The sequence below is a fragment of the Drosophila guanche genome, unplaced genomic scaffold, assembly GCF_900245975.1.
Source record: "Drosophila guanche unplaced genomic scaffold, DGUA_6, whole genome shotgun sequence".
Classification (NCBI taxonomy): Eukaryota; Metazoa; Arthropoda; class Insecta; order Diptera; family Drosophilidae; genus Drosophila; species Drosophila guanche.
This window is the reverse complement of record NW_022995744.1, coordinates 2,757,510-2,781,664: the sequence shown is the minus strand read 5'-3', so window position 1 is coordinate 2,781,664 and position 24,155 is coordinate 2,757,510. Positions and strand designations below refer to the sequence as shown.

The window sequence follows — 24,155 nt, the reverse complement described above, 5'->3', positions numbered from 1 at the left end:
ATTATATTGTATTTGTGGGGAATAACGGATGTATGTAACGCACAGAAGGAAACGTTTCCGACCCCAAATAGTATATATATTCTTGATCAGCATTAATAGCCGAGTCTATGTCTCTCTGTCCGTCTGTCCGTCCGTCTTGTTGAGCGCCTGGATCTCAGAGACCATAAAAGCTAGAGCCACCAAATTTTGCATCCCGACTTCTGTATGCTCACACTGTTACAAGTGTATTTAAAAAATGAGCACCGCCCCTAAACCCACCCTGTCGCGCAGCTTTTGTTGCTTGTTTCACATTCTCTCATTCACCGCGTCTCTGCCTCTGCCTCTGCCATGACTCTGCAGTGTGTGGCTCTAAGGAAGGGTGGCGAGCTAAAGCAGCGTGTTGGCGTGAGAAGTGTTGTGATGTAGATGACAGATGAAAAAAAATTTTAAATTTGACAAAAAAAACGCTAAGGTACAGATGTAGTACTGAGTGCAGGGTATAAAAGTTTTGACGCGTAAGAAGCGTCTCACACGTCCCTTTTCGTTTTGATTTACCAATTAGCAGTCGACTTGTAAGAATCTCTGACGAAATGGCTTTGTTTTCGACTGAACTCCGAGCAGGGATGTGCGAAAAGTGGTCGAGGCAGTTTCACATGCTGTACACCTTGATAGAGCATCTCGGACTCGTAGGTCTCAATAAAGAGTCAAATTGATCGGAGTGTTTACATTGCCAATTCTCAGGTGCAACATTTATAAATACTAAGTACTAATAAAATTAATTGGACATAAAGGTGTGAATATTCATTATACACTACTCTGTACGTGGGCTTTTCGCGGGTCCGTCCGTGAAATGCCTGGAGAGCACGTGTCCACCACGAGAATAGCTTCCCGTTCTATGTGTGGTCTCTTTATTATTCAGGCAGGTTGAGCTATCTAATCTTCCAATTAGTTTTCAGCACAACATCAAAGTTTATGGAACAGGTTCACATCCATCAAACATGAAATAGTTCAATAAAACTTAACTTTTCATTTTTTCAAACCAATTTCAGTTTTAATGCCAGAACTGAATGCATATTTCATTTTCTGCGACTGCTACGTTTACTGCTGACTGCTGCAAGAACCGGCAAGATTTATTCGAAATAAAATCTGAATTTCTCGACCGGGAATCCGATATGCAAATAAATGCAAATTAGCTCTCGGGAACACCCGAAAATCGTTGTTTTTGTCGACAAAGTTCAGCGGCTTGGGGCTCTGGCGCCACGAATGTTGCTTACCTTGCACGAGAAAGTAGCTGACCTTGACGGCATTCGGAGTATTCGGAGACTACCCTGCTAGAAAGCGGATCAGCGGCTGCAGAGGGGGCGGGACACCTATCTAATTACGGACGGAGGGAGGGAGCATTGACCAAGCGATGGGGTATCCGAATGGGCATAACAAATCGTTCATTGACGTCAGCCCAAACACCATTTATCTTGCACGGGTCTTACAATTTAATTAATGTTCCAGCGAATGAGCATTTAATATGCAATGGCGTAGAACCAGTAGTCGCCACACAACTTTTCGCCGGCAGTAAAAGTTCCTTTCCTCTACCGTACCCTGCCCCACTTTTGGAGAGTAGCTAAGCTGTAGGCGGGATATCTAAACTCACTTCTTTGACAAACTAGATCCGGTTGGACTTCATTTAATGCTGAAGACTCAACCGAAAACAGAATTGGCTAGACCAAAAAGAAAGAGGAAAGAGAGGCTGGGACGACAAGAAACAAGTTGGCGAAGAAATTTATGTCGATGGGAATTCCCAAAAAAACCCAAATACTGGGCCAAATCGTCGCACACAATAACAAATTCCCATGACGTCGTGTAGCAAACAAACTTTACAGACATTCATCAAAGGCATTTATCATTAGCCAAGAAAGAAAGATGATCGCTTGATCGCCGTTAGCAAAATGCAGAGAAACCTTTTGGCGCCAGTTATCCAGACGGATTCGGATCTTATGTGTATGTACATATGCATGGAATGGAATACTAGTTCCCTGTGCAGCTCCGCCGCCATCATTGGGTTTCCCATAACACGTGCTAAGAGCCTACTCAGCCTACCCATCAACAGTTTAAGAAAGTCGTCAAAACAAACCGTTTAAATGAATTTTCGATGCTGTGAGTCTCATTTCCAATTCGCATAATATATCAAGTTGTCAAATTAAATTTGCATGCCATTAATACTTATTCAGCCAAATGAAGCGCAGCTGAAGCCGCCCCTAAAACTTGATGTGTTTTGCCAACACATATAGAATTGGTGAAGCTGGAAAACCGCATTTCAAGCTCAAACTATGGTGGCAACAGGCAAATTTCTAGGCTTAATGCGAATTTTGGAACTTAGGAATTTTTTTTGTTTAACCATTGAATATGTGAATAATGTTGTCGGGGAAGCCGAGCGGCAGATTGGCGCCGAAATAATTAATTATAAATTTACTGTCTCGACATTAATAACCCATTTGGCATTTGCATATAAATTAGAACATTCGAAAACAACAGCCTCCCTTCCCCTCCCTTCACAACAACAGCTGCAGATAACAAACACGTATAACTAAACCAGTGTGAATGGCATACATATGTACATATACATATGAAGATAAGGCGCGACTACCGCATACCCCTTAATACTCAGTATAGGAGGTAAATGGATAGTACAGCAGTCTAAGCCAATATGCGCAATAGTTTTCTATCCAGTTAAATTTGATAAATTTCTAGATCTTTAAATTATTTGCTCCTCAGGCAAGTAAACAAAGACTTGGCATTGAAAATTGTTTGATCAAAAGAAACCTGATGCTGAAGTTATATACAATAGTGCCAACTACCCTTTTCCTAAAACAAATCATAAGTTGGCAATCATCATAAAGGCTAAGGAAACGTTAAACAAACCGGGCTTTATGCCTACGACTTGACGTCACGTGGGGCTTTCTTCAATCGCATGATTCAGCCCTGCCTACTTCTGCTCACCATCTAAATCGAATTATTACCTGAGCTAAACATAGCTGAAACGTCACTGTTTGTTTGCATAAATTAGTACGCACATTTCTTCAAAAACGAATAACGCATTGTTTGGCCTTAGATTGGACTGTCTTAACCTTCCGAAGGCTCACTGTGACGATGCAAATAACAATATCACGCATGCGGTGCCATCGAACTCAGGTTAAACTTAAGGCGACCATTCCGATGTACTTACAAATTGCGATTTTTGTTTGCACGGTAAGTATTCCAGAATGTAATTAATGTGTACAACCGTAAATAAACAATTACGGCAAGTACAATTATTTGAATGTGTAACTGCCCTCCCATAATTATAAGCATCCTAAATCACACATGTGCATGGAAAATACAATTATTTATATCAGATGCAAATTGTGAAAGCAACAGAGTGATTTTGTCGGTCTTATTTTAATTACCATTCACTGTGTTTCCTTAAATCGAAATAATGAATTGAACTGCTAAACCAGTTCATACATTCAACCAAATATTTCTCCCGTTTGAATATGGTAGAGTTGTTCTCTTTTTGGAGCACGAAATTTGAATATAATCTTGGATATAAAACTATATTTTCTTTCCCAATAAAAGCAGGAACCATTAGCCGATAAGACTTGCATATCGCACAAAAATATCGATATATGGATTCATAAGCCATGTGCATCGATAAGTCAAAAATCGATACATCGCAGCCGGCAAGCAGTATTGCCAATTTAGCTGAATCTAGCGTTTTCAATTGCCATATGCGGGATACACTGTAACATGGTGGATAGAGGGAATTATAGCTATTCCAAGATATTGTTTTTGTTATGTAACTTGTTTTAAAATTCGTCAACTTGCAGTGTTTTCATGCAGCAGACGATATGTTTGAGAAAATTGATAAGTTCTTAAAATTAGTAGATGAAAGCAATACAAATAACGGTCAATAGTCTCTGGTTTATTTAGCTTCCATCAACATTGTCTAGCTATTTCGAGCTGTTTTCAAACTCTAGTTTAGCCTTTTCATGACCCAAAGTCCTGGCAACACTGATGACAAGCCGGCAAAAGCAAAGCAACAAAAAAAAAACAAACATATAACGTTGATTGACAAATATGAAAGAAAAAGATCTTAAACGGGCATACAATAATGTGCTGTCGCAGGTTATATCTTCGTCCCATCAGTACCTGTTTGCTGGCAATCTTTTTGGCGACATATTTGTACTCAGGTAACTTTTGCTTTTAGTGTCCATGGTATACACTATTGACACTATACTTGCAGCCTGAAAGAACTGGACAAAGGCAGGGAGGAGCCCCCAGGCAAACTCAAGATCTTCCCACAAGGCAGTTCTGTTGACATCAATTGCTTGCAGTTTCGTCGGGACTTTCTGATAGTCGGAACCGTGGGTGTTGTCTATGGGCTGCAGTGGAACGAAGATGACGAGGTATTAAGTACTAAACGCTCCTGGGAGGTTAAGATACCGATGCAATCAGATGCCGTGGAAGTTCCGGACGTGAATTCGTTGTGGCTGAGCCCAGACACTGACACCCTGTTCGCTGGTTGTGGAGACGGTATAATTTATCAAATAAGTCTCGAAGATGGGCGAATAGAGCGCGACTATCGCGGGCACACAGATTACGTACACTCTGTGGTTGGCAACTCGAATGGACAAATCTTTTCTGGAGCCGAGGATGGGACAGTACGATTTTGGAGCACCAAGCAACTAGAACAGACGTCAATGATAGAGCCGTACACAAAATCCCAGTTGCTTCGCCCCGATTGGGGAAAATGGATCGGTTCCGTGGCTGTCAATGACGACTGGCTGTTGTGTGGCGGAGGTCCACGAGCATCGATCTTCCACTTGCGGTCCTTGGAGTCCACCTGCGTGTTTGACTTTCCTGGACGTGTGCATGTGTGCGACTTTGTGGATGACAGCGTGTTTATCGGCGGCGAACACAATCACGTGCAGTCATACACCCTGAATGGAATGCTACAGGCCAATATTCCAATAGAGCACACTGCCTGCTATTCTACAGTGTGGCAAACGGCACCGATCAAGTTTATGTCCATCTGACCTAAGTCGTTGTCTGACGTATAGGATTTTCTAAAAGCAAAAGATCTGTCATTTTAGCTGAAAATACCGTTACAAGACCCTTTCCTGCTGTTCCTCCTGCTTCTCCTCCTCGACCTTCGTAAGTGTACACGTCAACGCACAATTATAATTATTATTATTAGATGCCGAGATACTTTTAGTGTTAAATACAGATAAAACTTACGTCACGCTGTAAGAAATGTACCCTAATTTCTTGAGATATGTCTTATTAGTTCAACGAACAAGAGCGTTGGCAGAGCTCAATAACTATCCTCGACGTAAGCTTTACTACCAACATTATTCTGGAAAACGCAGTCTCCATATGTCAGCGAGTCGTTTGGGCTAAGAGCAAAGAACTCCAGCATTTTTATAAAATTGCGTGAAATAATTTTTTCATCTGGGCGACGAATTGCTGGCACGAATGGAACGTTGAATATGAGGAAGACGTCGTCGCCGTGAACCGTACCTGTTGTAAAATGAAACACTTCAAAAGAGTTTTCAAAACTTTGAAATCGAACGTACCAAAGTTTACATCGGTGCGTCTAGAAAGAATCTGACCAACACCAAGTTCAGCCGGATTGTCGTAGACAAAAGCATACACTGGACTCTTTCCGTATTTTCGATGCAAATCCACAGCAACTTGCACGCTGTTTTTAAATAGAACATCAGTAAAAAGTCGTTGCAGATCCAAATAGCTTTCCACATTGAATCGTCGATCTCCCAGATACTCCTGCCTCAGTTTGCGGGAGCAATCGTCCATATCTTTGATCGTCGTCATTGAGTCACGGTAGAACAACAAATACGGAGCCCAATCAAACCACCGATCGTTAAGCTCCTCAATCAACTCCTGACCAGTAGACGACTGTTTTTCAAGAAGAAGAGCGGCGTTGTAACCTCCATCCTCAGTGGTATAGGACAAAGCCCAAGGAATTTGTGCAAACTTCCCGCTCTGAATAATATCGATAGGATGTTGGGTAATAAAGGCTTCTGGTGCATCTGCCGGTTCCACAACAGGCCCGAAAGGCGTAAACGGAACATATGAAAACACGAGGAAGCTACGGACAGCCGAGACTATTTCACTTGCGGACTTGGACTTCAAACATTTCTTGAGTTTCAGAGAGTCGCTTGTCTGTCCACAGCCCACAATGCGTCCCAGCTCAAAGGCACGTCCGCGACCACCTTGCTGAACCACCCATGGGTCCAGTGCATTTCCACTGAATGAGATTGCTGCCTTGGCCACATTTCTGAAATCCTCATGTAGCATCTGCAGATGAACGGATGCACCGCCTGCGGAGTGACCTATCACTAGAATGTTATCTGGTTCACCACCAAAGCTGGCTATGTTCTGCTTGATCCAGAGCAAGGCCAGGCGCTGATCCTTCAGGCCAAAGTTTCCGGACAGATTCGCGTCACCTGTGCTGGCAAAGCCCAAAGGCCCAAGACGGTAGCCTATTGTAACGAGTATGACATTGCCTTCGCTCATAATGTTTTCGTGTCCGTATTGTCTGGGTCCGCCGAACATGAAGGCGCCCCCATGAAAATTGGCCACTACTGGAAAGGTATTCCGACTGCTATTTTTTGGCCTATACACGTTTACGGTCAGACAGTCCTCAACGCCAAGTAGCTTATTGTCTCCATTAATGAACTGATTCCATTGCATGCAGAGTGCTGGTTCTTGGGTTGCATTAAATGCGTCCGACCACTGTTGCTTGTATGGTTGCGGAGCCTCAAATCTGAGGTCTCCAGTAGGGGGCTCAGCGTATGGAATTGACTCAAAACTGTAATAGTGTCCGTTATCGCGTCCGCGTAGTTTGCCATTGGGTATCTCAATTAGCAAGGAATCTATTGAGGATACTGATCCAGCCGGCTCTAACTGTATCCATAGCTGTATTAAGCAGATCAGCCATCTCACCAAGTACATGTTGAATATTCCCTTGAAACAGAACTGCGCAAAACCGAACACTTATACCTGTCTTTATAGTCGCTTTGTGCCTGAACAAATCGCTTAATAGCCAGACTCGTCATTCAAATATTTCGGGGGTGAAATGCATGTATAGTAATCGGCATTTCGCGTATTCTCGTATTTTTATTTATATTCAAGTTATAAAGAAGAGGAAAGGCCTGAAAGCCAACGCGCCGAAGTTCATATACCCTGCAGTGGGAAGTCCATACATCCTTCATTGGGAATTCCAGTAGTAATCACCTGCCTAAAGCTAAATCGGAGTTACATCTAATCTGTTCATATTCCAACGACAGCGTTGAAATCGACAACCCAAGGCCGATAGCGCTTAACTGATCTCATGGGAGCAATATCCGTTGAAACAGTGATACGGTTTCCGTATATTTTTGTTTTTAAACAAATAAATTACGTTTATTCAATTATCGAAAGTCCAATCGAATTAAAAGAACAAGTTACGAAGTGCTTATTGCACAATTAGTTGTCATCAAGTACAATCAATTGCTTGAACAGCGATATCCCGCTCCATTTCCTATCCCATGATAAAATTTATCTCGGAAACCGATCCATTTTACTTGTTGATTTTAGCCGTCCAGTCCGTTGCCCAGTGGCATCGTCTCTTCATGTTATTGTGCACTCATTAGCGACAGCTACTCTATCAATCCAACACCTGAAATAATATCAAGTCGATGGACATTCAAGTGTAGTATCAGGAGCGACTAAAACAAAAACCAAATCAATAAGGCAGTACAATTAATTCCATGCAACTGAAGCGGCCGCTCTGTGACGTCTGCGGAACTGCAGTCCCCTTTGGCTGTTCAATTTCAATTTCAATTTCTTAAGCGACACAACTTTTATACCCGGTACTCAGTTGGTATATGTATCTGTACCTTATTGTTTTTATACCCGGTACTCGAAGAGTAAATAGGGTATATTGTATTTGTGGGGAATAACGGATGTACGTAACGCATAGAAGGAAACGTTTCCGACCCCATAATGTATATATATTCGTGATCAGAATCAATAGCCGGTTCGATAGCGGTTCGATAGTGTCTGTTTGTCCGTCCGTCTTGTTGAGCACCTGGATCTCAGATTCTATAAAAGCTATAAGAGATTAAGGAGCGTGTTGGCGTGAGAAGTGATGTAGATGTAGATGACATAATTAGAAACAATTTAAAATTTGTAAAAATACCACTAAGGTACAGATGTCCTACTGACTACCCGGTTTAAAAGTTTACCTTTTATGTTCTTAAAAAAATGTTCGGTTGTGTAAGAAAGTGTAATGGCCCAAATCTATCACTAAAAGTTGATTTGGTTGTGGAACAAAAAAATATTGATTTTGACGAATAGTGCTACAAGTGCTCAATTCAGCCTCATTTAGTCTCACACTGAATCCCCATATCGAGGTATAGAGAGCAGTTGAAGTTTGCTGGTCATTGGTAATTTATTTGAAAATAAATGTACATATATAATTTTCCAAATGGAACTGCGGAAAGCTCTTCAGTTATAGGTTTCCGCACCCATTTCGAGTTATAGAGAGCAGTTGAATTTTGCTACTGTCTACATTATCCTGAAAAACGCAAGTGTCAAACGCAAGAGTACCATTTTCGCTAAGTATAAAGTCATTCAGCATCTTCAGAAAGTTCCTTGAAATTATTTTCTCATCTGATCGCAACTGAAACTCTCGAGCGCTATTTTCGAAAATTAAGAAATAGTCATCACCATGCACCGTTCCTGTAAAAAATACGTAATTAAAAAGTTATTATCATGTCCAATTAATCTGGACAAAGGAATTACCAAAATGAATGTCAGTGCGCTTTGCCAGTGCTTGGCCGATTCCTGCGTTGGCTGGATTGTCGTAGACAAATCCATAAACTGGACTCTTTCCGTGTTTTCGATAAAGATCCAGTACCTTCTCCGTTTCATTTTTAAACAGAACGTCAGTAAAAAGTCGTTGCAGATCCAAATAGCTTTCCACATTGAATCGTCGATCTCCCAGATACTCCTGCCTCAGTTTGCGTGAGCAATCGTCCATATCTTTGATCGTCGTCATTGAGTCACGGTAGAACAACAAATACGGAGCCCAATCAAACCACCGATCGTTAAGCTCCTCAATCAACTCCTGCCCAGTAGACGACTGTTTTTCAAGAAGAAGAGCGGCGTTGTAACCTCCATCCTCAGTGGTATAGGACAAAGCCCAAGGAATTTGTGCAAACTTCCCGCTCTGAATAATATCGATAGGATGTTGGGTAATAAAGGCTTCTGGTGCATCTGCCGGTTCCACAACAGGCCCGAAAGGCGTAAACGGAACATATGAAAACACGAGGAAGCTACGGACAGCCGAGACTATTTCACTTGCGGACTTGGACTTCAAACATTTCTTGAGTTTCAGAGAGTCGCTTGTCTGTCCACAGCCCACAATGCGTCCCAGCTCAAAGGCACGTCCGCGACCACCTTGCTGAACCACCCATGGGTCCAGTGCATTTCCACTGAATGAGATTGCTGCTTTGGCCACATTTCTGAAATCCTCATGTAGCATCTGCAGATGAACGGATGCACCGCCTGCGGAGTGACCTATCACTAGAATGTTATCTGGTTCACCACCGAAGCTGGCTATGTTCTGCTTGATCCAGAGCAAGGCCAGGCGCTGATCCTTCAGGCCAAAGTTTCCGGACAGATTCGCGTCACCAGTGCTGGCAAAGCCAAGAGGCCCAAGGCGGTAGCTTATCTTCACGAGAATGAGATTTCCATCGCTCATAAACCTATCATGGCCGTCTTCACTGGAGCCGCCGAACATGAAGGCCCCTCCATGTATGAAGGCCGCAACGGGAAAGCTTTTTCGACTGCTATTCTTCGGTTTATAAATGCTAACAGTCAGACAGTCCTCATCGCCAGCAAGCTTCAACAAAGGGAGATGCTTGACCCGGGTAACGTACGTGTTGTGACCGCCAACCCACCGTAGCTTTTACAGGCAGGTGACGACGAACATGCCAACGCCTCGAAGTTTAGACTCAAGAGGTCAGCCCCCGAGTCGTATCCCGTCTCTGAGCATCGATATCATTAACGGCAATAGCGCAGGCGCATCGAACGGTGAACCCTCAAGGTGATTCTCGCCTAGTCGACCTAGTGTCCGCCTGTTCCATTAGGTATCTCTTGGGTTGTCCTTATAGTTGGAACATAAGCATCTCATGTACAACGAGTGAGGCAGCGCTAGACTTTCTTTGATAAAACTCGACACTTTTGACACAGTAGAAAATAACGAACAGTCCGTTAGCCGAATAGCCGCCGAGCGGTGGACGGCTAGGTCGAGATCTCGCTAGCTAATGACGTGCGATATATTATAATGGGGATTTTGCATGCTTGGCGTCTGTAGTGACAAGAATCATTTAGGAACAGTAAATACCCATGTACATACATATGTACATAAGTATGTACATAATTTGTTATATATGTACATATGTACATGTAAAGAACAATAGCCATTCACATTTGCAACAGTCAATCAAATTGATGTGATTGTTCAAATCAATTTTTATCCACGCCTGCGGAGGGTATTATAATTTAATAAAAATATTTAAGAAAAATACACATGCTATGCGAGTATATCTTGATATACCTTTCTCTCCAGAATCCAAATACAGGGTATCTTGTTGTCGAGGCACCTGACCATATCGTAATCACTTGTTTGGTTTACTTATTACCTCAGTCAATTGAACAGCTGAACTAATGTTTTCGAGCGAATGAAAATATCCTCTTTCTGAAGGCAGCCCTTCTTTGTTCCTCTTATTATACCCATTTCAGTTTCACTTTCCCTAGTTTCACTTAAAAAAAATAGTTTTTGTTTAATTCTACCAAATGGCTGCACAACACGCTAATAGGCGCTTTTACTTGTTTTCAATTTATTTATTACAATTGTAGTTGCAGGTTTTTGCAGCCATCTCGGGTTATAGAAAGCAGTTGAGGTTGGATGCAGCCAATATTATCCTGCAAAACGCAGTTTCCATATGTCATAGTTCCGTTCTCGCTGATAACAAAGTCTTTTAACATATTAAGGAAGTTTCGTAAAATTATTTCCTCATCTGGTCGCATCTTAGGGCCTCGTGCAAGGTTTTCGAATATCAGGAAATACTCATCCCCATGGCACGTTCCTGTAAAATAGAAAATCGTCTGAACTCATTGTATTCCACTGTCTATAAGAGTCGTACCAAAATTAACATCAGTGCGTTTGGCTAAGAACTGGCCAACTCCTGTGTTGGCAGGATTGTCGTAGACAAACGCATACACTGGACTCTTTCCGTGTTTGCGATAAAGATCCAATGCCAGTTCCGTGCCATTTTTGAACAGAACGTCAGTAAAAAGCCGTTGCAGGTCCAAATATCTTTCCACACTGAATCGGCGATCTCCCATATACTCCTGCCTCAGTTCACGGGAGTAATCGTCCATATCCTTGATGGTCGACATTGAGTCACGGTAAAACAACAAATACGGCGCCCAGTCAAACCATCGATCATTAAGGTCAACTATCAATTCTCGGCCGTTTGAAGCTTGTTTTTCCAGCAGCACAGCTGCGTTGTAGCAACCATCCTCGGTGTTGTACGACACAGCCCAAGGAACCTGTGCAAACTTTCCGCTCTTAATAATATCGATAGGATGTTGGGTAATGAAGGCTTCTGGTGCATCTGCCGGTTCCACAACAGGACCGAAAGGCGTAAACGGAACATATGAAAACACGAGGAAGCTACTGACAGCCGAGACTATTTCACTTGCGGACTTGGACTTCAAACATTTCTTGAGTGTCACAGAGTCGCTTGCCTGTCCACAGCCGACAATACGGCCGAGTTCAAAGGCCCGCTCTCGTGCACTCCTCTGAATCACCCATGGATCTACAGCATTTCCTCCGAAAGAGATGGCTGCTCTGGCCACCTTGCTAAAGTCTTCAGTTAGCATCTGCAGATGAACGGAAGCACCGCCCGCTGAGTGCCCTATCACTAGAATGTTATCTGGTTCACCACCGAAGCTGGCTATGTTCTGCTTGATCCAGAGCAAGGCCAGGCGCTGATCCTTCAGGCCAAAGTTTCCGGGCAGATTCGCATCACCAGTGCTGGCAAAGCCCAGAGGCCCAAGGCGGTAGCTTATCTTCACGAGAATGAGATTTCCCTCGCGCATCATATTTTCGTGTCCATTTTGTCTGGCTTCGCCGAACATGAATGCGCCTCCGTGCATGTGGGCCACAACGGGAAAGCTGTTCCGGCTGCCATTCTTCGGTTTATAAATGCTAACAGTCAGACAGTCCTCATCGCCAGCCAGCTTGCTGTCTCCAAAGATAAACTGATTCCATTGCATGCACGTCACAGGGGGTTGTGTGGCATTGAAGGTGTCTGTCCACTGCTGCTTGTACGGTTGTGGAGCTTCAAATCTGAGTTCTCCGATGGGGGGCTCAGCGTATGGGAGTGACTCGTAGCTGTAATAGAAAATATTATCGCGTCCGCGTAGCTTTCCATAGTGAAGATCCACGAGCACAGGATCATCACGATCAATGGCACATGTGCTAAACCAAGAAAAACTCAGCAGGATGATCAATCTCGCAGCAAACATATCGCACACTTTGACTGGACAGGAACTAATTTAAGAAGTGGGAGTCGTGTTGGCTTTTATTGTTTGACGGCGCCTCGCCACCTGCTCAACTAATCTCAGGGGAGTTGGCGCACAATCGGTCGCTGCACGCTATGGGATTAGAAATTTCCGTGTTTTCACAGGTTTTTATTGTCCGTGGAATAACCATATTATTATTTTGGTTTGTACCTGTAAAATATACGGCATATAATAGCTCTTGTCGTGAACCTATAAATCTGTATTTGCATACTCTTTCGCTGGATATTATAATACTAGTCACGCTCTCTATAACTATGGTACAACACAATAAATGTATTGCAAAAATGAAGCTATTCTCCGATCTACAATTTGTTGAATGGGGTGCTATGATCTATTAAAAGCTGTTGGGTAACAATACAATTGATGATTCCCGGTTTCCCGCTGAGGCACAAATCGTACATTTTCCTTTATATATAAATTTATAGAAAATATAAAGTTTTTTGTGTCTGATCAAGAAACCTAGAAAGAGAATTAAAGCAGCGAGAAAATTATATATTTCGACGACTTGATTTGTTAAGCGATTTAGATTCTGTTTTACCTAAGTGTTTTCATGTATGTATATAATCTCTGTTATTATTAAATCACATTTAAACAGTGCGTGCTTCATGAATCTTTAACATTTGTGAGTGTCGCTACAACTAAAATTGTTTTACTGAGAGTTTCTCGTATTGAGAAATCGCAGGTTGTTACTTAAACAGTGGAATTTAGTAGCGAATTTGTTGTTATTTATAGCACTATTTAATTTACCAATCAAGATGCTAAATGATGACACCGCCCCTCCATCCATCTCACAATTTGTTACGTACTTTGCTGTTGCTCGAATTTTTACCGAACTCTTATTAGGGATCGTTTTATAAATATAATTACAGTGTACCTTCAATACTGGGTAATTCACTGTATATTGATTGAAATGCAACAGAATTACCACTGCCTTTGATGTATAAAGACGAAGGAGACGTGAGATGGTAAGACCAGCCATATTTTCCAGTCCAGAGAAGAAAGAAGTGGTTTGATATTATTTTATTTTAAACATAAATTTAATAGGATGTATATGTTTATTGTCAAATAAATATTTGGATACTCATACTCATGCATATGGATATGAGTACTCGTACTTCAGATATTCACAACAGCTGTTTCAACTGCAATAGCTATTAAAGGGATTACGTAACTAATGTTATTAAATTACATATTATAGTCAAACCAACAAAGATATACAAGTATTCTTTTAGAATTCCAAGACTCCTGGCAAATATTTGTCGATCAGAGTCTGATAGTAAGGCCACAAAGCCTCGATGTCTGGCACTACCTCGCTTTTGGTGTAAAGATCATAGCGACTGCAACGAATGATTTTCATTGCAGAAAAGACAAGATAAAAGAGAAAAGAGTAGTGCTACTCACTTAAAAATCAGCACCCATTTCTTGGTCTCCGCATCCTTGGGGGCCTCCAGGTGCTTGTAGTCTCCACCATTGTGCCAAGGATAGAACGAATGGAAGCGAATTATGTTGCATGCCACGTCGGGAAGCTTCGTTCTGTTGTGCTTGAGCACACTGTACATGTACTCGTCGTGGCCCCAAGACATGAGCAGGTTGTCCACACCGCAGTTGGGCTTGTAGATGCCATACTCAGTATTGTAGGATGTGTTGGCCCCGTCTGGATTTCCGACAAAGCTCTCGTCCCGATAGACGATGCTGTCTCCCCAACGGCAGCCCACAGCGAATGTGTCACCGACAACAGCCCACTGCGGCTCCCCGTAGAAGGCCATGATCTTTCCCAGATCGTGGATGAGTGCCGTCAGGTGCAACCAGTCGTGCTCCGGAAACTCGGCGCGTGCCCGCTCAGCCGCCTGGAAGGCGTGTATGATGTTGGGTAGATCCAGATCGGGATCGGATTCATCCACCAGATCATTAAGTTTCTCCAGAGCTTCGCGAACCGTCATTTGAATCGTATTGAACTGCAGCCAGTGATTCCGGCGACCTGCAGTGGGGCAGGAAACGATCAAAGATCGGGCTGAGACACACATTAATCCTACTTACCCTGGACGAAGTCCACCGTCTGATTTAGATGCATCTGACGATAGGTCTGACGCACGCGCTCCTTCAGGGGATCTGTGGTGTCCACACTGTAGTCACGGAACTTGGAGGGATTCTTGTCGGCAAACGTGGGCTCTGGCCGCATCAGCTCCGAAGGATCCAGCAAATGGACGTGATTCTGTGAATTACATTTAGCTTCGTTTAGATATATGGACTGCGGTTTCCTTCAAACCGAAAAAGTCTTACCTCCGCCAGGATTCTCATTTTAAAGAGATTTGATTGTTAGAATTTTAGACCAGAAGCTAAACAGTTCCGAACACTTGGACCACCGAAACGCTTTTGAGTCGCTGGCCGGACCGGCCGCACATTTTTATAGGCTGACGCCTACTGGTAATTAAACAGAATTCACAATCAAACCGATTCTATATAGTACTCGATTCTCTCTTCTACTATATTCGAAAATGATTTATAGTACTTTTGTTATTTTGAAAAACGAGAACCGTCTGCTCCCCGCCCGATCCGCCGCGATCCGTTCAGTTCCGTTCTCCTCTCCCATTCAGCTATCAACATTCGTACCTCCGCCTGATGCTTAGCTCGCTCTTGCCCCTGTGGGGGATGCAGGGCTCTTCAGTGATAAGCCACGAGCCTTCCTCGTATTACATTTGGTTTCATAGGCTGTTATCAGACGTCTGAGCCGCCTACGCTCCCACGCCCCTTATCTGGCGGTCCACGAGTCCCCCATGCAACAAATGCATAAAACTGCGAGTTGCACTTGACTGATTACGTCGTGGCATGCCAGATACACAAGGACGACTCATACTCACATACTTATATACATGTGCATGTTCATGTAGCAATGTAGCATGTTCTGTAGGAAGTGCAGGGCCATTGTATTGAATAACGTGATTTAGTGATTAACTGATTGTTAAGGCCGTTGTGAAAGAGCTCATTGAGTGATTTGCTTTACCTATGGAAAAGTATTACATGAGCATTATCCAATCGTTTATCAATTATTTAGGAGTTTTTAATGTAGTTACATGGATCCGATGATGTTTAGGAGACTTCCGCTTATAACTGAGTGCAAGATAGTGATTTGTGTTGTGATGCGTTGTGATGACAGCTTAGAACGATACCAGTCCATGTCTAAGACTGAGACAAATAGGTGAAGTGTCAAGTAAGAAGGCTGAAAAGCAAGCTCCGATAGCTCTCCGACCTTGAACAACCGCCAGGAAAGCAGCATACAAATTGGCAAAAGCCAACGTCCCAGATCCAGCGTACGATCCATGCGGACGTCTAAAAGTAGCAACAACGCCTCGCAATCTGGGTACACAGTCATCAAGCGCAGAAATAATGTGCCATCAAGGGGGGGATTGCCTGAGAAAAGTTATCAGTCGTCTACATGACGTCGATCCGATCCGATCTGTTCCGTTCCGTTCCGATCCCCGGTCTCACACACGCCACAAGTGCCAACTACAACTTGAGATTTCACACTGCCTCTGCCCACGAATGAGCGGACTGATCGTAGCCACTTTGATTGTGCTGGATTTGGATGTGGGTCTCGGCCTGAGATAGAACTGGACATGGGCCTTAGCTTGAGGGGCTTGTTCATGTTTCAACAAGGCGTAGTATCACAGTTCGTCACCATCGCCGTGGCGTCAAAGGTCAAAATGTAACGATCGAGAGTGGTTGGTTGTCAATAAACCTTATCAAATATTATTAGAGGTACCCAAGAATGAACATATACTCGTACATGTTTAGTATGGAGCGCTGGGGGGAAGCTAGAAGGCAATGGAAAAGTTTCATAATATTTGTATTTGACGCCGACCGTGATGCTGATGCAGTCATCAATTAGGTCCGGACGTGCGAGATCTTAAAATGCAATCACGGAATGTACGGAATGCACGGAAGGCATGAAGTCCAAGCTGTCCAAGCTGAACATTTTCATATTTTTATGAACTGCTAGCAGTGAATCGGTTTCCAATTGTGTTAATTGTGTCTGGATATGCCCTTGGTTCATTGACGGCCATTCGGCCAAGTTCTAAGCTAAAAAAGTTAAATTTCTCTTTTACCAACAGTCCATTAATCATGAAGCATGACATTATAATTTAAAAAGCGTCCAAATATAGCCTGGGGGTCATAAGTACTTATAGTTTGGGGGCACAAGGACAAAGTCGCCAGACGCTAAATGGAGCCTAATGACAAACAACGATGATCAATCCGTTTTCCAACTACAGTGAACACCGCCCACAGATGGCTGGGTTTCTGCACAAATTCGATGTGAATCACTTCAATGCAACTTAGCGGTTGCCCACAGTCCCTACTACGGGCCACAAGTCATTTTCATTAATCACTTTCGTGAGCTCGACTTTCGCCAGACAAACTCTTCGGACTTCAAATTCAAAAGTAATATTTTGCTGATAGATTTGTGCACATGTTTGCCATAATTCATTCGATTCCCGGGACAGCTGGGGTCAGCGAGCCAAGCAATAATACTCTCGTCCTCCTGCTCGTGATACATCTGATACGATTAGTTGAATGCGTCAAATATACAAACGTACACTGCTTCTAGGTGAATGTACCGTTTTTTGGACATAAACCAGCTATCGAAAGTTCAATAAGTCTACGTTTACGCACAAGATATACCCGACTTAGGTATTTTTGGTGTTGGCGACTTTTTCAAGTATGCGAAGTTTATTGAGCAGCTTAAAAGTGTGCATCACTTTATTCAATCTCATGTAAAAACTGTGTATAATTTGCATATAAAAGTTTGAAAATATTCCTGACCTGCACAGCTTCCTGTTACTCATGGATTTTCGTTTACTTTGGTTTTGGCCCATTAAGTGTAGCTTCCTGCCAGCTCCCGTTTTTTGGATTGTTATTTGTTTTATATGCGTTAAAGCAGCTTAATTTAGTTTAAGTTACTAAAGTTTGGTAATAATTAACACAAATGAATTACGAGCGAGGTCTGAATCTCATTAGCTTTTAATATAGTAAGTTGAAAATAAAAGATTTAGATTACAGCCATTCAGCAAAGTTATATTTAAATAAAAAATACATTTAATTATTGATTAACGTTTACAAAGTTAAAAGCTTAAGGGTACACAAAAATAAAGCGTTTAAAATCACATGTGCAATACCATATTAATAATAGCATAATAATCGACGGACAGCGCTCCAAGTTACAGTCCCCCGTCAACTATGACGAGTGCTGAATAAATCAAGAATAGATATCGTGCGAGCCGAAGCTTCTGTTCATTTTGGTTGAATGGTTTGTCCGTTTGTCTAGCAGTTCGTCCACTGATAAATACGATGGGTAATACGATGGCTTGACCTGACGGCAGCCAGCGGCTCGAGGAAATTAGTGATTGCCATGTTTGAAGAGCAAACAGAGCAGCGAGCGGGACATGTAAACTACAGCGCTTAATTAGAGCCTAGACACGTACAATACATTTAACAAAAACCTCGCGTTTTCCCGCCGCAGCGCTCCAATTAAAAGCCGCTGAAAGCCGAGGCCTTAAGCAGCGCCGCAAGGCCACATGAGCTTAGTAGGACTGCAGGGGAATAGGACCACCTCCTTTCGCCAGTGTTGGCCGCGTCAACAAAGGGAATAGCGCTCTGGTTGAATATTTTCATCGGCTCAAGCACACTCCTGTACACCTTGCGATCGTTGAGCGGTTGGATGGGTCGGAAATTGTTGTTCAAGTGCTCATCGTTGGCCGTGAGCTGGCGGAAGGCGTTGAGCTGAGGATAAAAAATGGATAATCGTCTTTCATGAGGGGCTTCGGATGGGATTATGATGACTCACCTGCTTCTCAGTTATATCGATCGGCTCCATGAAGTCAATCCAGATGACATCTTCGCTGCACGGCGGAGTTGTCAGCGAGCCCACGTAGGTATAGTAGTTCAGCAGGTCCAATGAAAGGTAACTGTGCAGGGGCATAGGGTTGGTGATATTAACCGACATGCCTTTTCTGCCTATTTTGGCGAGCTGCTCTGTAAACTTCTCGTAACTCTCAGTGCCCTCTCTTCTGACCTAAAAAAATATAAAAGATGTTAAACCTTGAAGGTTCTACACCACCTGATGAGATTCTAACCTGAAAGAAGAATGCCATCACGGCAAGTCCATGATCCTTGCCGAGGGCACTTTCAAAGTCTGGGTACTCCAGATTACGTAGCACCACATGTAGTTCGGCGGGATAGGCGTGGTTATCTATCAGATCCTCACTGCCCACTGTATCGTTCTCGCCCCAGTGGAAGTGAAACTGCTCGAACTGATAGCCGGTATAGGGTGCCTGTTCGGCTAGAGGCCCGCCTCGGACACGCGGCTCCTTGCCATCCTCAAAGCTCATTCTCACCAGCACCGTGTGGCCGTTGTTCATCATGTGGATGGCTTTCGGCGAAACCATGGAGTTGAAAAACTCCAGCGGGGGATACTCCTTTTCCTCTACGTTGACCAAATCAATGTTTATGGGACTCTGCTGTTTGCCACTGCAGCGGTTGTAGTCCTCGCTCCAGTGCTCTGGTCCATGTTTCCCTCCATATCCAAAGTCTTGAGCCAGGCCAGACGACGCTGCAGGGAGAGAGGAGCATACGCAAGCCGAGACTGTTGTTAATCGATCTCCCTCAGGTGTTAATTGCTTTGGCACTCGATTCCGAATCGGTGACATCGTTTGTGTCTGTGCCGGTGCCGACAGTCTGGATTGAGATGCTTTGTTTGATCAAGCTATCTATGAAAGCGACATCTATTTTTGATAGCGGGGAAAGCTAAAAATACCCTTATGTTGGTCCTACCTCTCAAAAGTCTCAACTCAATTCGCACTATACATTTATGAACACATCGATGTGCTCTGGCTATCGTCAGAGTGTATCAGGTGCTCCCAGATCAAACACCGGTCCACACGTAATTGCACGTTTAATTAGCATTAATCGAGCAACAATTATCCATGTAAAGTTTGTTGAGTTTCTCAGCCGAGAAATATTCCATTACTAGGCTAGGGTAAAAACTGACTTGTCTGCGTGTCTGTCTGTCAATTTGTCTAGGGGGAAATGCTTTAAAAAACATGATCTGTCTTATTTACAAATTTGCATATTAATAGCTTAAGATTATTTTTGTACGAGTCTGATATATTAACAACTAATTTGTGGGCTAAAAAAAAATCCTAACAAAATTAGCATAGCTCTGAAACTGAATTATCTGTCATTAGCATTGGTGTGTTTTTAAATGCCAGACAAGTTACAAATTTACGTAAATAATGAACTAATTGATTTTGGCCAGCTGGCTTGTTTAGTATTTTGAACCACAAATTAGCAAAACATTGCGGCGAAATTAAATTAAATAACATAGAATAAGTGGATCACAGCGAAAATTAAACAAGTGCGACCAGGGCAATCGGAAATCATGCGTGATTAATGTGAATGGGGCGGAACCGTCCAGAAAATCAGACGAACATGCTGAAGCTTAAAGATCAGTCAGGTGACCAGACATAAATTAAATTTCGTATCGCAGACATGTCCAGACTTCTGACGATGTGATAGTCATATAATTTTCACCTGGTTGCGTTGAAATATTACGGAGATAATCGTTGGCCACAACTTATACTTGGAAACATAGTAAAATGTTCAATAACTACCCGATAAGCTAATTAATGAATGAGAAACTCATAAACCGATTCGCACCAATTCGCATTTCCCTTATTCATTCATTGATTCATTTATTAGCTAGTCTAGGGACATCACTACTCGGGGTAATATTCAAATATTTTAATAACTCAATTACTAAGAAACTTTCACAGAATCGATATCAGAGTGTTTGTGCTAGATTGATCTGTTTATTTAACGCAATTTAATCGTGTGTTTGTTATCTTCCGGTTTGCTCACCATAGGCCAAGATCAGAGCAAAGCCCATTGCTGTAGTAGTGGGGTTACACCTCCACATAGTTCAGATTCGATTCACTTTTGAGAGACACTTGCCGCCTTATCGGGCTGTCGGACTCACTGAGCACTGCCTTTGTCACCTTGTAAATTACAGTAACTATTTAAGGCCTGCAGCTTTTCGACGGTATTTGTGTCTATTGTCTGTTTGCTGTGCCCGGTTCGTGCTCACCCGCCAAGTGCGGTCACACAACTGTGGTTAGGGTCGGAGCGGTGTCTAAACTTATATCACTTCGCCCGAGCTTGTCTCGTGCTGATTGCTTCTGTTGTCCTCTCTTTCTGCTCGATGTGGCCCAGTGGTACTTCCAATTCCACTTAAATGTATTCCCGAATTGGCTCCGTCGTCGGGAGAGTTCCACTTGGCCATCGACGCACTCAGCGCTGCCCCCCCCCCCCCCCCCCCCCCCCCCCCCCCACCTCCTGGTGGTGGGCAAGTTTCGGTGGGGGTTAATCAAAAGGAAGTCGAAAATTCGAATGGTTTGCCACTACGCGGCTTCACACTGCCCTACTCTGAGACGGAGTATAACTGATAATCAATTCTTGAAATATACATACATGCGTACATACATATATTACTGGAACGGTATAATTTTCGGTGTTTGTTCTTCTTCCACATTTTACACACAGATTTTGCAGCTTCTTCATCATGTGATATCCTGTACACAGGTTGCTTTTAATTCCACCACTAGTTTAACTTAAGATTGAACTTATTTTCTGGTTATGTCTGTCTATGTATATGTCCACTTATCCAAAGCACGAATGCTATTATTCATAGCGCTGTTAATTCTTCCTGCAACATAATTATTGACATAATTAACTATTAGTTGGATATACCCACTCTCAATGCGGGGTACACTAATGTAAGCTCTCAAGCATTGTCATTGTTCCGTTATATTTATTCGTTCTCTTCTGTATATGCTTCTCTTATTGCATTACAGCATTGCCATATTTAAGCAAGCTATTGCCATTGAGTAGGGTATAAGATATAAAATTAAATCGCATTTAATATGCTAAACATATTCTTTTTAATCCTGAAGGTAAACAAATCAATTAGAATGTCAAACTAGAGTGTATTTATACAACCTTTATGGAAAAAAAGTGTGTGCAGCATTCGCTGAGGAGAAACACGAACTTGTTTCTTGGCGAATGACTAATTGTGTGCGTGAGGGGAAGTAAATGTCGAACGTAAAGTTCGATGACGAAGACGAAGGCGATGATGATGACACACTTGGGGACAGCTGGTGGCGAAAGCGAACACTGTAAAGTCGGATGCCAAATGCCAATAGTGCACGAGCGCGACTGTGGGAGACCCTTGAGAGAGAGTGGGGTCTTGAGTGGACTGGGTGGCAAAACCGCAGGTACAGTCCGATCTCTGTGTCCGATCATTGACGGGGTCGTGAGAGCTTATCTCATGTTTATGGAGCTGTACGTGTACTACTATATCTGAGCGATACTTAGGTTGATTGCTTTGCTGTTTATCTTGGCATCACATGTCGCAGCCACAAATCGCAACGCTATTGAAATGTACTATGTATGCTTAATGGAATTACTGTTGCATGGTAATCGGTGCAGTGCAGTGCGGCCTGTTTGCATTGCATTTCCCCCGGGAAATTAAATATTAACAATACAGACTGCCTTTCATTGCAGTTTGAGGTGATCAATAAACCATTTGTATTACCAATTGGACAACAGATAGCATGCCTAATAGTGGCTCCCGTATGGCTTTATGAACATTGTCTATGCAGATTGCTCTGATCTGGGGGAATTTTTCCGCTGACCCACTCACCGGATTGACTCATCTTGAAGCCCGTTTTTGGCAATGGAAACTTTTTCATTTTGCCACTTTCATTGTAGTAAACTCTGACGTACTGGGGCGTGAGCTGGGCGTTTATTAAAACGACCTCCAAGACATGTCAAGCGAGAGCGAGCATAAAGTCTAGTTCCGCGAACAAACACAAACTACAATCTATGTACTACAATCTGGAAAAGTTTCTCAGAGAACACTTACGCGTTTGCCAGCCTTATAATACACGACTCTTTTTGTATTCTTATTTTTTTGCAGGTCTCTAATTACTTTGTTTGGGACAGAGGGATGAGGGACTACGAAGAGTCGGATACCGAGAGAGTAAGTGCTTTTTTCTGGCTTTGAGTTCTTAACTAAAAACAAAATTCATACAAATGTACATATACTACTACTACACTATATATATACGTATATACATATGTATGTATGCACTGTCGGTAGCCTGCGGTGAATGCGTAAATGTTTTATAATTCGGTGACACAAAGTAGAACTTTTAATATCTAACCATAGGAAGACGGCACACGACGAATTTTTGTTCGTAATGGAGGTTAAATATGTTTTTATACCCGGTACTCGAAGAGTAAATAGGGTATATTGTATTTATGTGAATAACGGTTGTATGTAAAGCACAGATATACACATATATTCTTGATCAGCATCAATAGCCGAGTCGATAGAACCATGTCTGTCTGTCCGTCTGTCTGTCCGATCGTCTTGTTTGTCGGCTAGTTCTCAGAGACTATAAGAGCTAGAGCCACCAAATTTTGCCTCCGGACTGCTGTATGCTCACACTGAAACCAGTGTATTTCAAAAATTAGCCCCGCCCCCTTTCGCCTCCGCAAAAGGGCGAAACCTTCCAAACCTTCAGTTTTGAAGATAAAAGAAAACTAAAAACGCAATTCCGTAGGGAATGACCATATCTATCAGATCACCAAATTGGGATCCGATTGTATAATTATTATAGCCAGAATAAAGAAATTAATTTGCAGTGGCTAAACCCACCCTGTCCCGCAGCTTTTGTTGTTCTTTTCACATTCTTTCATTCACACTCTGCTTCTGCTTCACTTGGCCTCTACCTCTGCCGTCCCTCTGCCTCTGCCGACTTTTAACCCACCCCGTCCCGCAGCTTATTTTTGTTTTTTTTTTGTGTGCGGGCGCTTCCTCTGCCGCGAGTGTGGGTCTAGGGAAGGGCGGTGAGCTAAAGGAGCGTGTTGGTGTGAGTAGTGTTGTTTATGTAGATGACAGATGAAGAAAAAATGTAAAATTTGACAAATAACCACTAAGGTGCAGAAGTAGTACTGAGTGCCGGGTATAAAAGTTGTGACGCGTAAGAAGCGTCTCACACGTCCCTTCTCCTTTAATTCCCCTCTGATTGCAAAGCCTTTGCTTTGCCTAGATTTAACCGGACCGAAGCAAACCAAAACCACTTGGATACGAAATAAATGCACAAAAATGAGTAATTTGCCGAAATGTAAAAAGTCGCAGCACAAATAGTTGTTCGGAGCATTAGGAGAAACCGTGATTGCGGATAGATATACATACATTCATAGATACGGATAGCGAGGAATGGGTTGGTGCTGAGTAATCTACAGAGAGAGCCAGTTCTGAACAAAGCTCCCGACAATAATCCCAGCGTCTGTTCACATCTACATACATCCACATCAATAATCATTCTAATAAGACTTGTTGGCATTTGCCATGGGACAGGGGC

At 42.9% G+C, this 24,155-nt stretch overlaps 6 protein-coding genes and 1 long non-coding RNA gene across 7 annotated transcripts in view; 1 reads left to right on the top strand and 6 right to left on the bottom strand.

Moving 5' to 3' along the window:
- Window positions 1-4,027: 4,027 nt before the first annotated feature.
- LOC117580146 (THO complex subunit 6) lies at window positions 4,028-5,048 on the top strand. Its single transcript, XM_034266455.1, has 2 exons — window positions 4,028-4,202; window positions 4,256-5,048. The coding sequence occupies exons 1-2, from the start codon at window positions 4,090-4,092 to the stop codon at window positions 5,046-5,048; spliced, it is 906 nt and encodes a 301-aa protein (XP_034122346.1). The 5' UTR covers window positions 4,028-4,089.
- A 278-nt stretch (window positions 5,049-5,326) lies between these two features.
- LOC117580415 (esterase-5A) lies at window positions 5,327-7,016 on the bottom strand. Its single transcript, XM_034266963.1, has 2 exons — window positions 5,589-7,016; window positions 5,327-5,532 (listed from the first exon to the last, which is right to left on the bottom strand). The coding sequence occupies exons 1-2, from the start codon at window positions 6,985-6,987 to the stop codon at window positions 5,327-5,329; spliced, it is 1,605 nt and encodes a 534-aa protein (XP_034122854.1). The 5' UTR covers window positions 6,988-7,016.
- Window positions 7,017-8,442: 1,426 nt separating this feature from the next.
- On the bottom strand, window positions 8,443-10,693 carry LOC117580414 (esterase-5B-like). The gene is made up of 3 exons (XM_034266962.1): window positions 10,640-10,693; window positions 8,821-9,922; window positions 8,443-8,757 (listed from the first exon to the last, which is right to left on the bottom strand). The coding sequence occupies exons 1-3, from the start codon at window positions 10,691-10,693 to the stop codon at window positions 8,528-8,530; spliced, it is 1,386 nt and encodes a 461-aa protein (XP_034122853.1). The 3' UTR covers window positions 8,443-8,527.
- Window positions 10,694-10,929: 236 nt separating this feature from the next.
- Window positions 10,930-12,627, bottom strand: LOC117580413 (esterase-5C). The gene is made up of 2 exons (XM_034266961.1): window positions 11,229-12,627; window positions 10,930-11,171 (listed from the first exon to the last, which is right to left on the bottom strand). The coding sequence occupies exons 1-2, from the start codon at window positions 12,616-12,618 to the stop codon at window positions 10,930-10,932; spliced, it is 1,632 nt and encodes a 543-aa protein (XP_034122852.1). The 5' UTR covers window positions 12,619-12,627.
- A 1,089-nt stretch (window positions 12,628-13,716) lies between these two features.
- LOC117579827 (inositol oxygenase) lies at window positions 13,717-15,070 on the bottom strand. Its single transcript, XM_034265921.1, has 4 exons — window positions 14,956-15,070; window positions 14,713-14,887; window positions 14,077-14,653; window positions 13,717-14,012 (listed from the first exon to the last, which is right to left on the bottom strand). Exons 1-4 carry the CDS (start codon window positions 14,971-14,973, stop codon window positions 13,904-13,906), a joined length of 879 nt encoding a protein of 292 aa, XP_034121812.1. The 5' UTR covers window positions 14,974-15,070; the 3' UTR covers window positions 13,717-13,903.
- A 2,673-nt stretch (window positions 15,071-17,743) lies between these two features.
- Window positions 17,744-24,155, bottom strand: part of LOC117580331 — a 24,570-nt gene continuing 18,158 nt past the window's right edge. Inside the window, exon 3 of the long non-coding RNA XR_004573560.1 lies at window positions 17,744-17,881. This is a non-coding gene — a long non-coding RNA (uncharacterized LOC117580331). The remainder of the gene's footprint in view (window positions 17,882-24,155) is intronic.
- Window positions 17,751-20,953, bottom strand: LOC117580328 (carbonic anhydrase 2). Its single transcript, XM_034266826.1, has 4 exons — window positions 20,587-20,953; window positions 18,804-19,279; window positions 18,515-18,742; window positions 17,751-18,450 (listed from the first exon to the last, which is right to left on the bottom strand). Exons 1-4 carry the CDS (start codon window positions 20,642-20,644, stop codon window positions 18,199-18,201), a joined length of 1,014 nt encoding a protein of 337 aa, XP_034122717.1. The 5' UTR covers window positions 20,645-20,953; the 3' UTR covers window positions 17,751-18,198.

What these genes read in the sequence shown, in the direction of transcription:
- LOC117580146 (XM_034266455.1), top strand. Translation starts at nt 4,090, where the DNA reads ATGAAAGAAAAAGATCTTAAACGGGCATACAATAATGTGCTGTCGCAG. An exon ending in GGCGACATATTTGTACTCAG is followed by an intron (nt 4,203 to 4,255) that starts GTAACTTTTGCT and finishes CTATACTTGCAG; the next exon opens with CCTGAAAGAACTGGACAAAG.
- LOC117580415 (XM_034266963.1), bottom strand. Translation starts at nt 6,987, where the DNA reads ATGTACTTGGTGAGATGGCTGATCTGCTTAATACAGCTATGGATACAG. An exon ending in ACGCACCGATGTAAACTTTG is followed by an intron (nt 5,533 to 5,588) that starts GTACGTTCGATT and finishes ATTTTACAACAG; the next exon opens with GTACGGTTCACGGCGACGAC.
- LOC117580414 (XM_034266962.1), bottom strand. Translation starts at nt 10,693, where the DNA reads ATGGTCAGGTGCCTCGACAACAAGATACCCTGTATTTGGATTCTGGAG. An exon ending in TTTGGATTCTGGAGAGAAAG is followed by an intron (nt 9,923 to 10,639) that starts GTATATCAAGAT and finishes CCTTTGTTGAAG; the next exon opens with CTTGCTGGCGATGAGGACTG. An exon ending in GCGCACTGACATTCATTTTG is followed by an intron (nt 8,758 to 8,820) that starts GTAATTCCTTTG and finishes TATTTTTTACAG; the next exon opens with GAACGGTGCATGGTGATGAC.
- LOC117580413 (XM_034266961.1), bottom strand. Translation starts at nt 12,618, where the DNA reads ATGTTTGCTGCGAGATTGATCATCCTGCTGAGTTTTTCTTGGTTTAGC. An exon ending in ACGCACTGATGTTAATTTTG is followed by an intron (nt 11,172 to 11,228) that starts GTACGACTCTTA and finishes TCTATTTTACAG; the next exon opens with GAACGTGCCATGGGGATGAG.
- LOC117579827 (XM_034265921.1), bottom strand. An exon ending in GACGGTGGACTTCGTCCAGG is followed by an intron (nt 14,654 to 14,712) that starts GTAAGTAGGATT and finishes GCCCCACTGCAG; the next exon opens with GTCGCCGGAATCACTGGCTG. An exon ending in AAATGGGTGCTGATTTTTAA is followed by an intron (nt 14,013 to 14,076) that starts GTGAGTAGCACT and finishes CATTCGTTGCAG; the next exon opens with TCGCTATGATCTTTACACCA.
- LOC117580328 (XM_034266826.1), bottom strand. Translation starts at nt 20,644, where the DNA reads ATGTGGAGGTGTAACCCCACTACTACAGCAATGGGCTTTGCTCTGATC. An exon ending in TGCTCTGATCTTGGCCTATG is followed by an intron (nt 19,280 to 20,586) that starts GTGAGCAAACCG and finishes CTCTCCCTGCAG; the next exon opens with CGTCGTCTGGCCTGGCTCAA. An exon ending in TGATGGCATTCTTCTTTCAG is followed by an intron (nt 18,743 to 18,803) that starts GTTAGAATCTCA and finishes ATATTTTTTTAG; the next exon opens with GTCAGAAGAGAGGGCACTGA.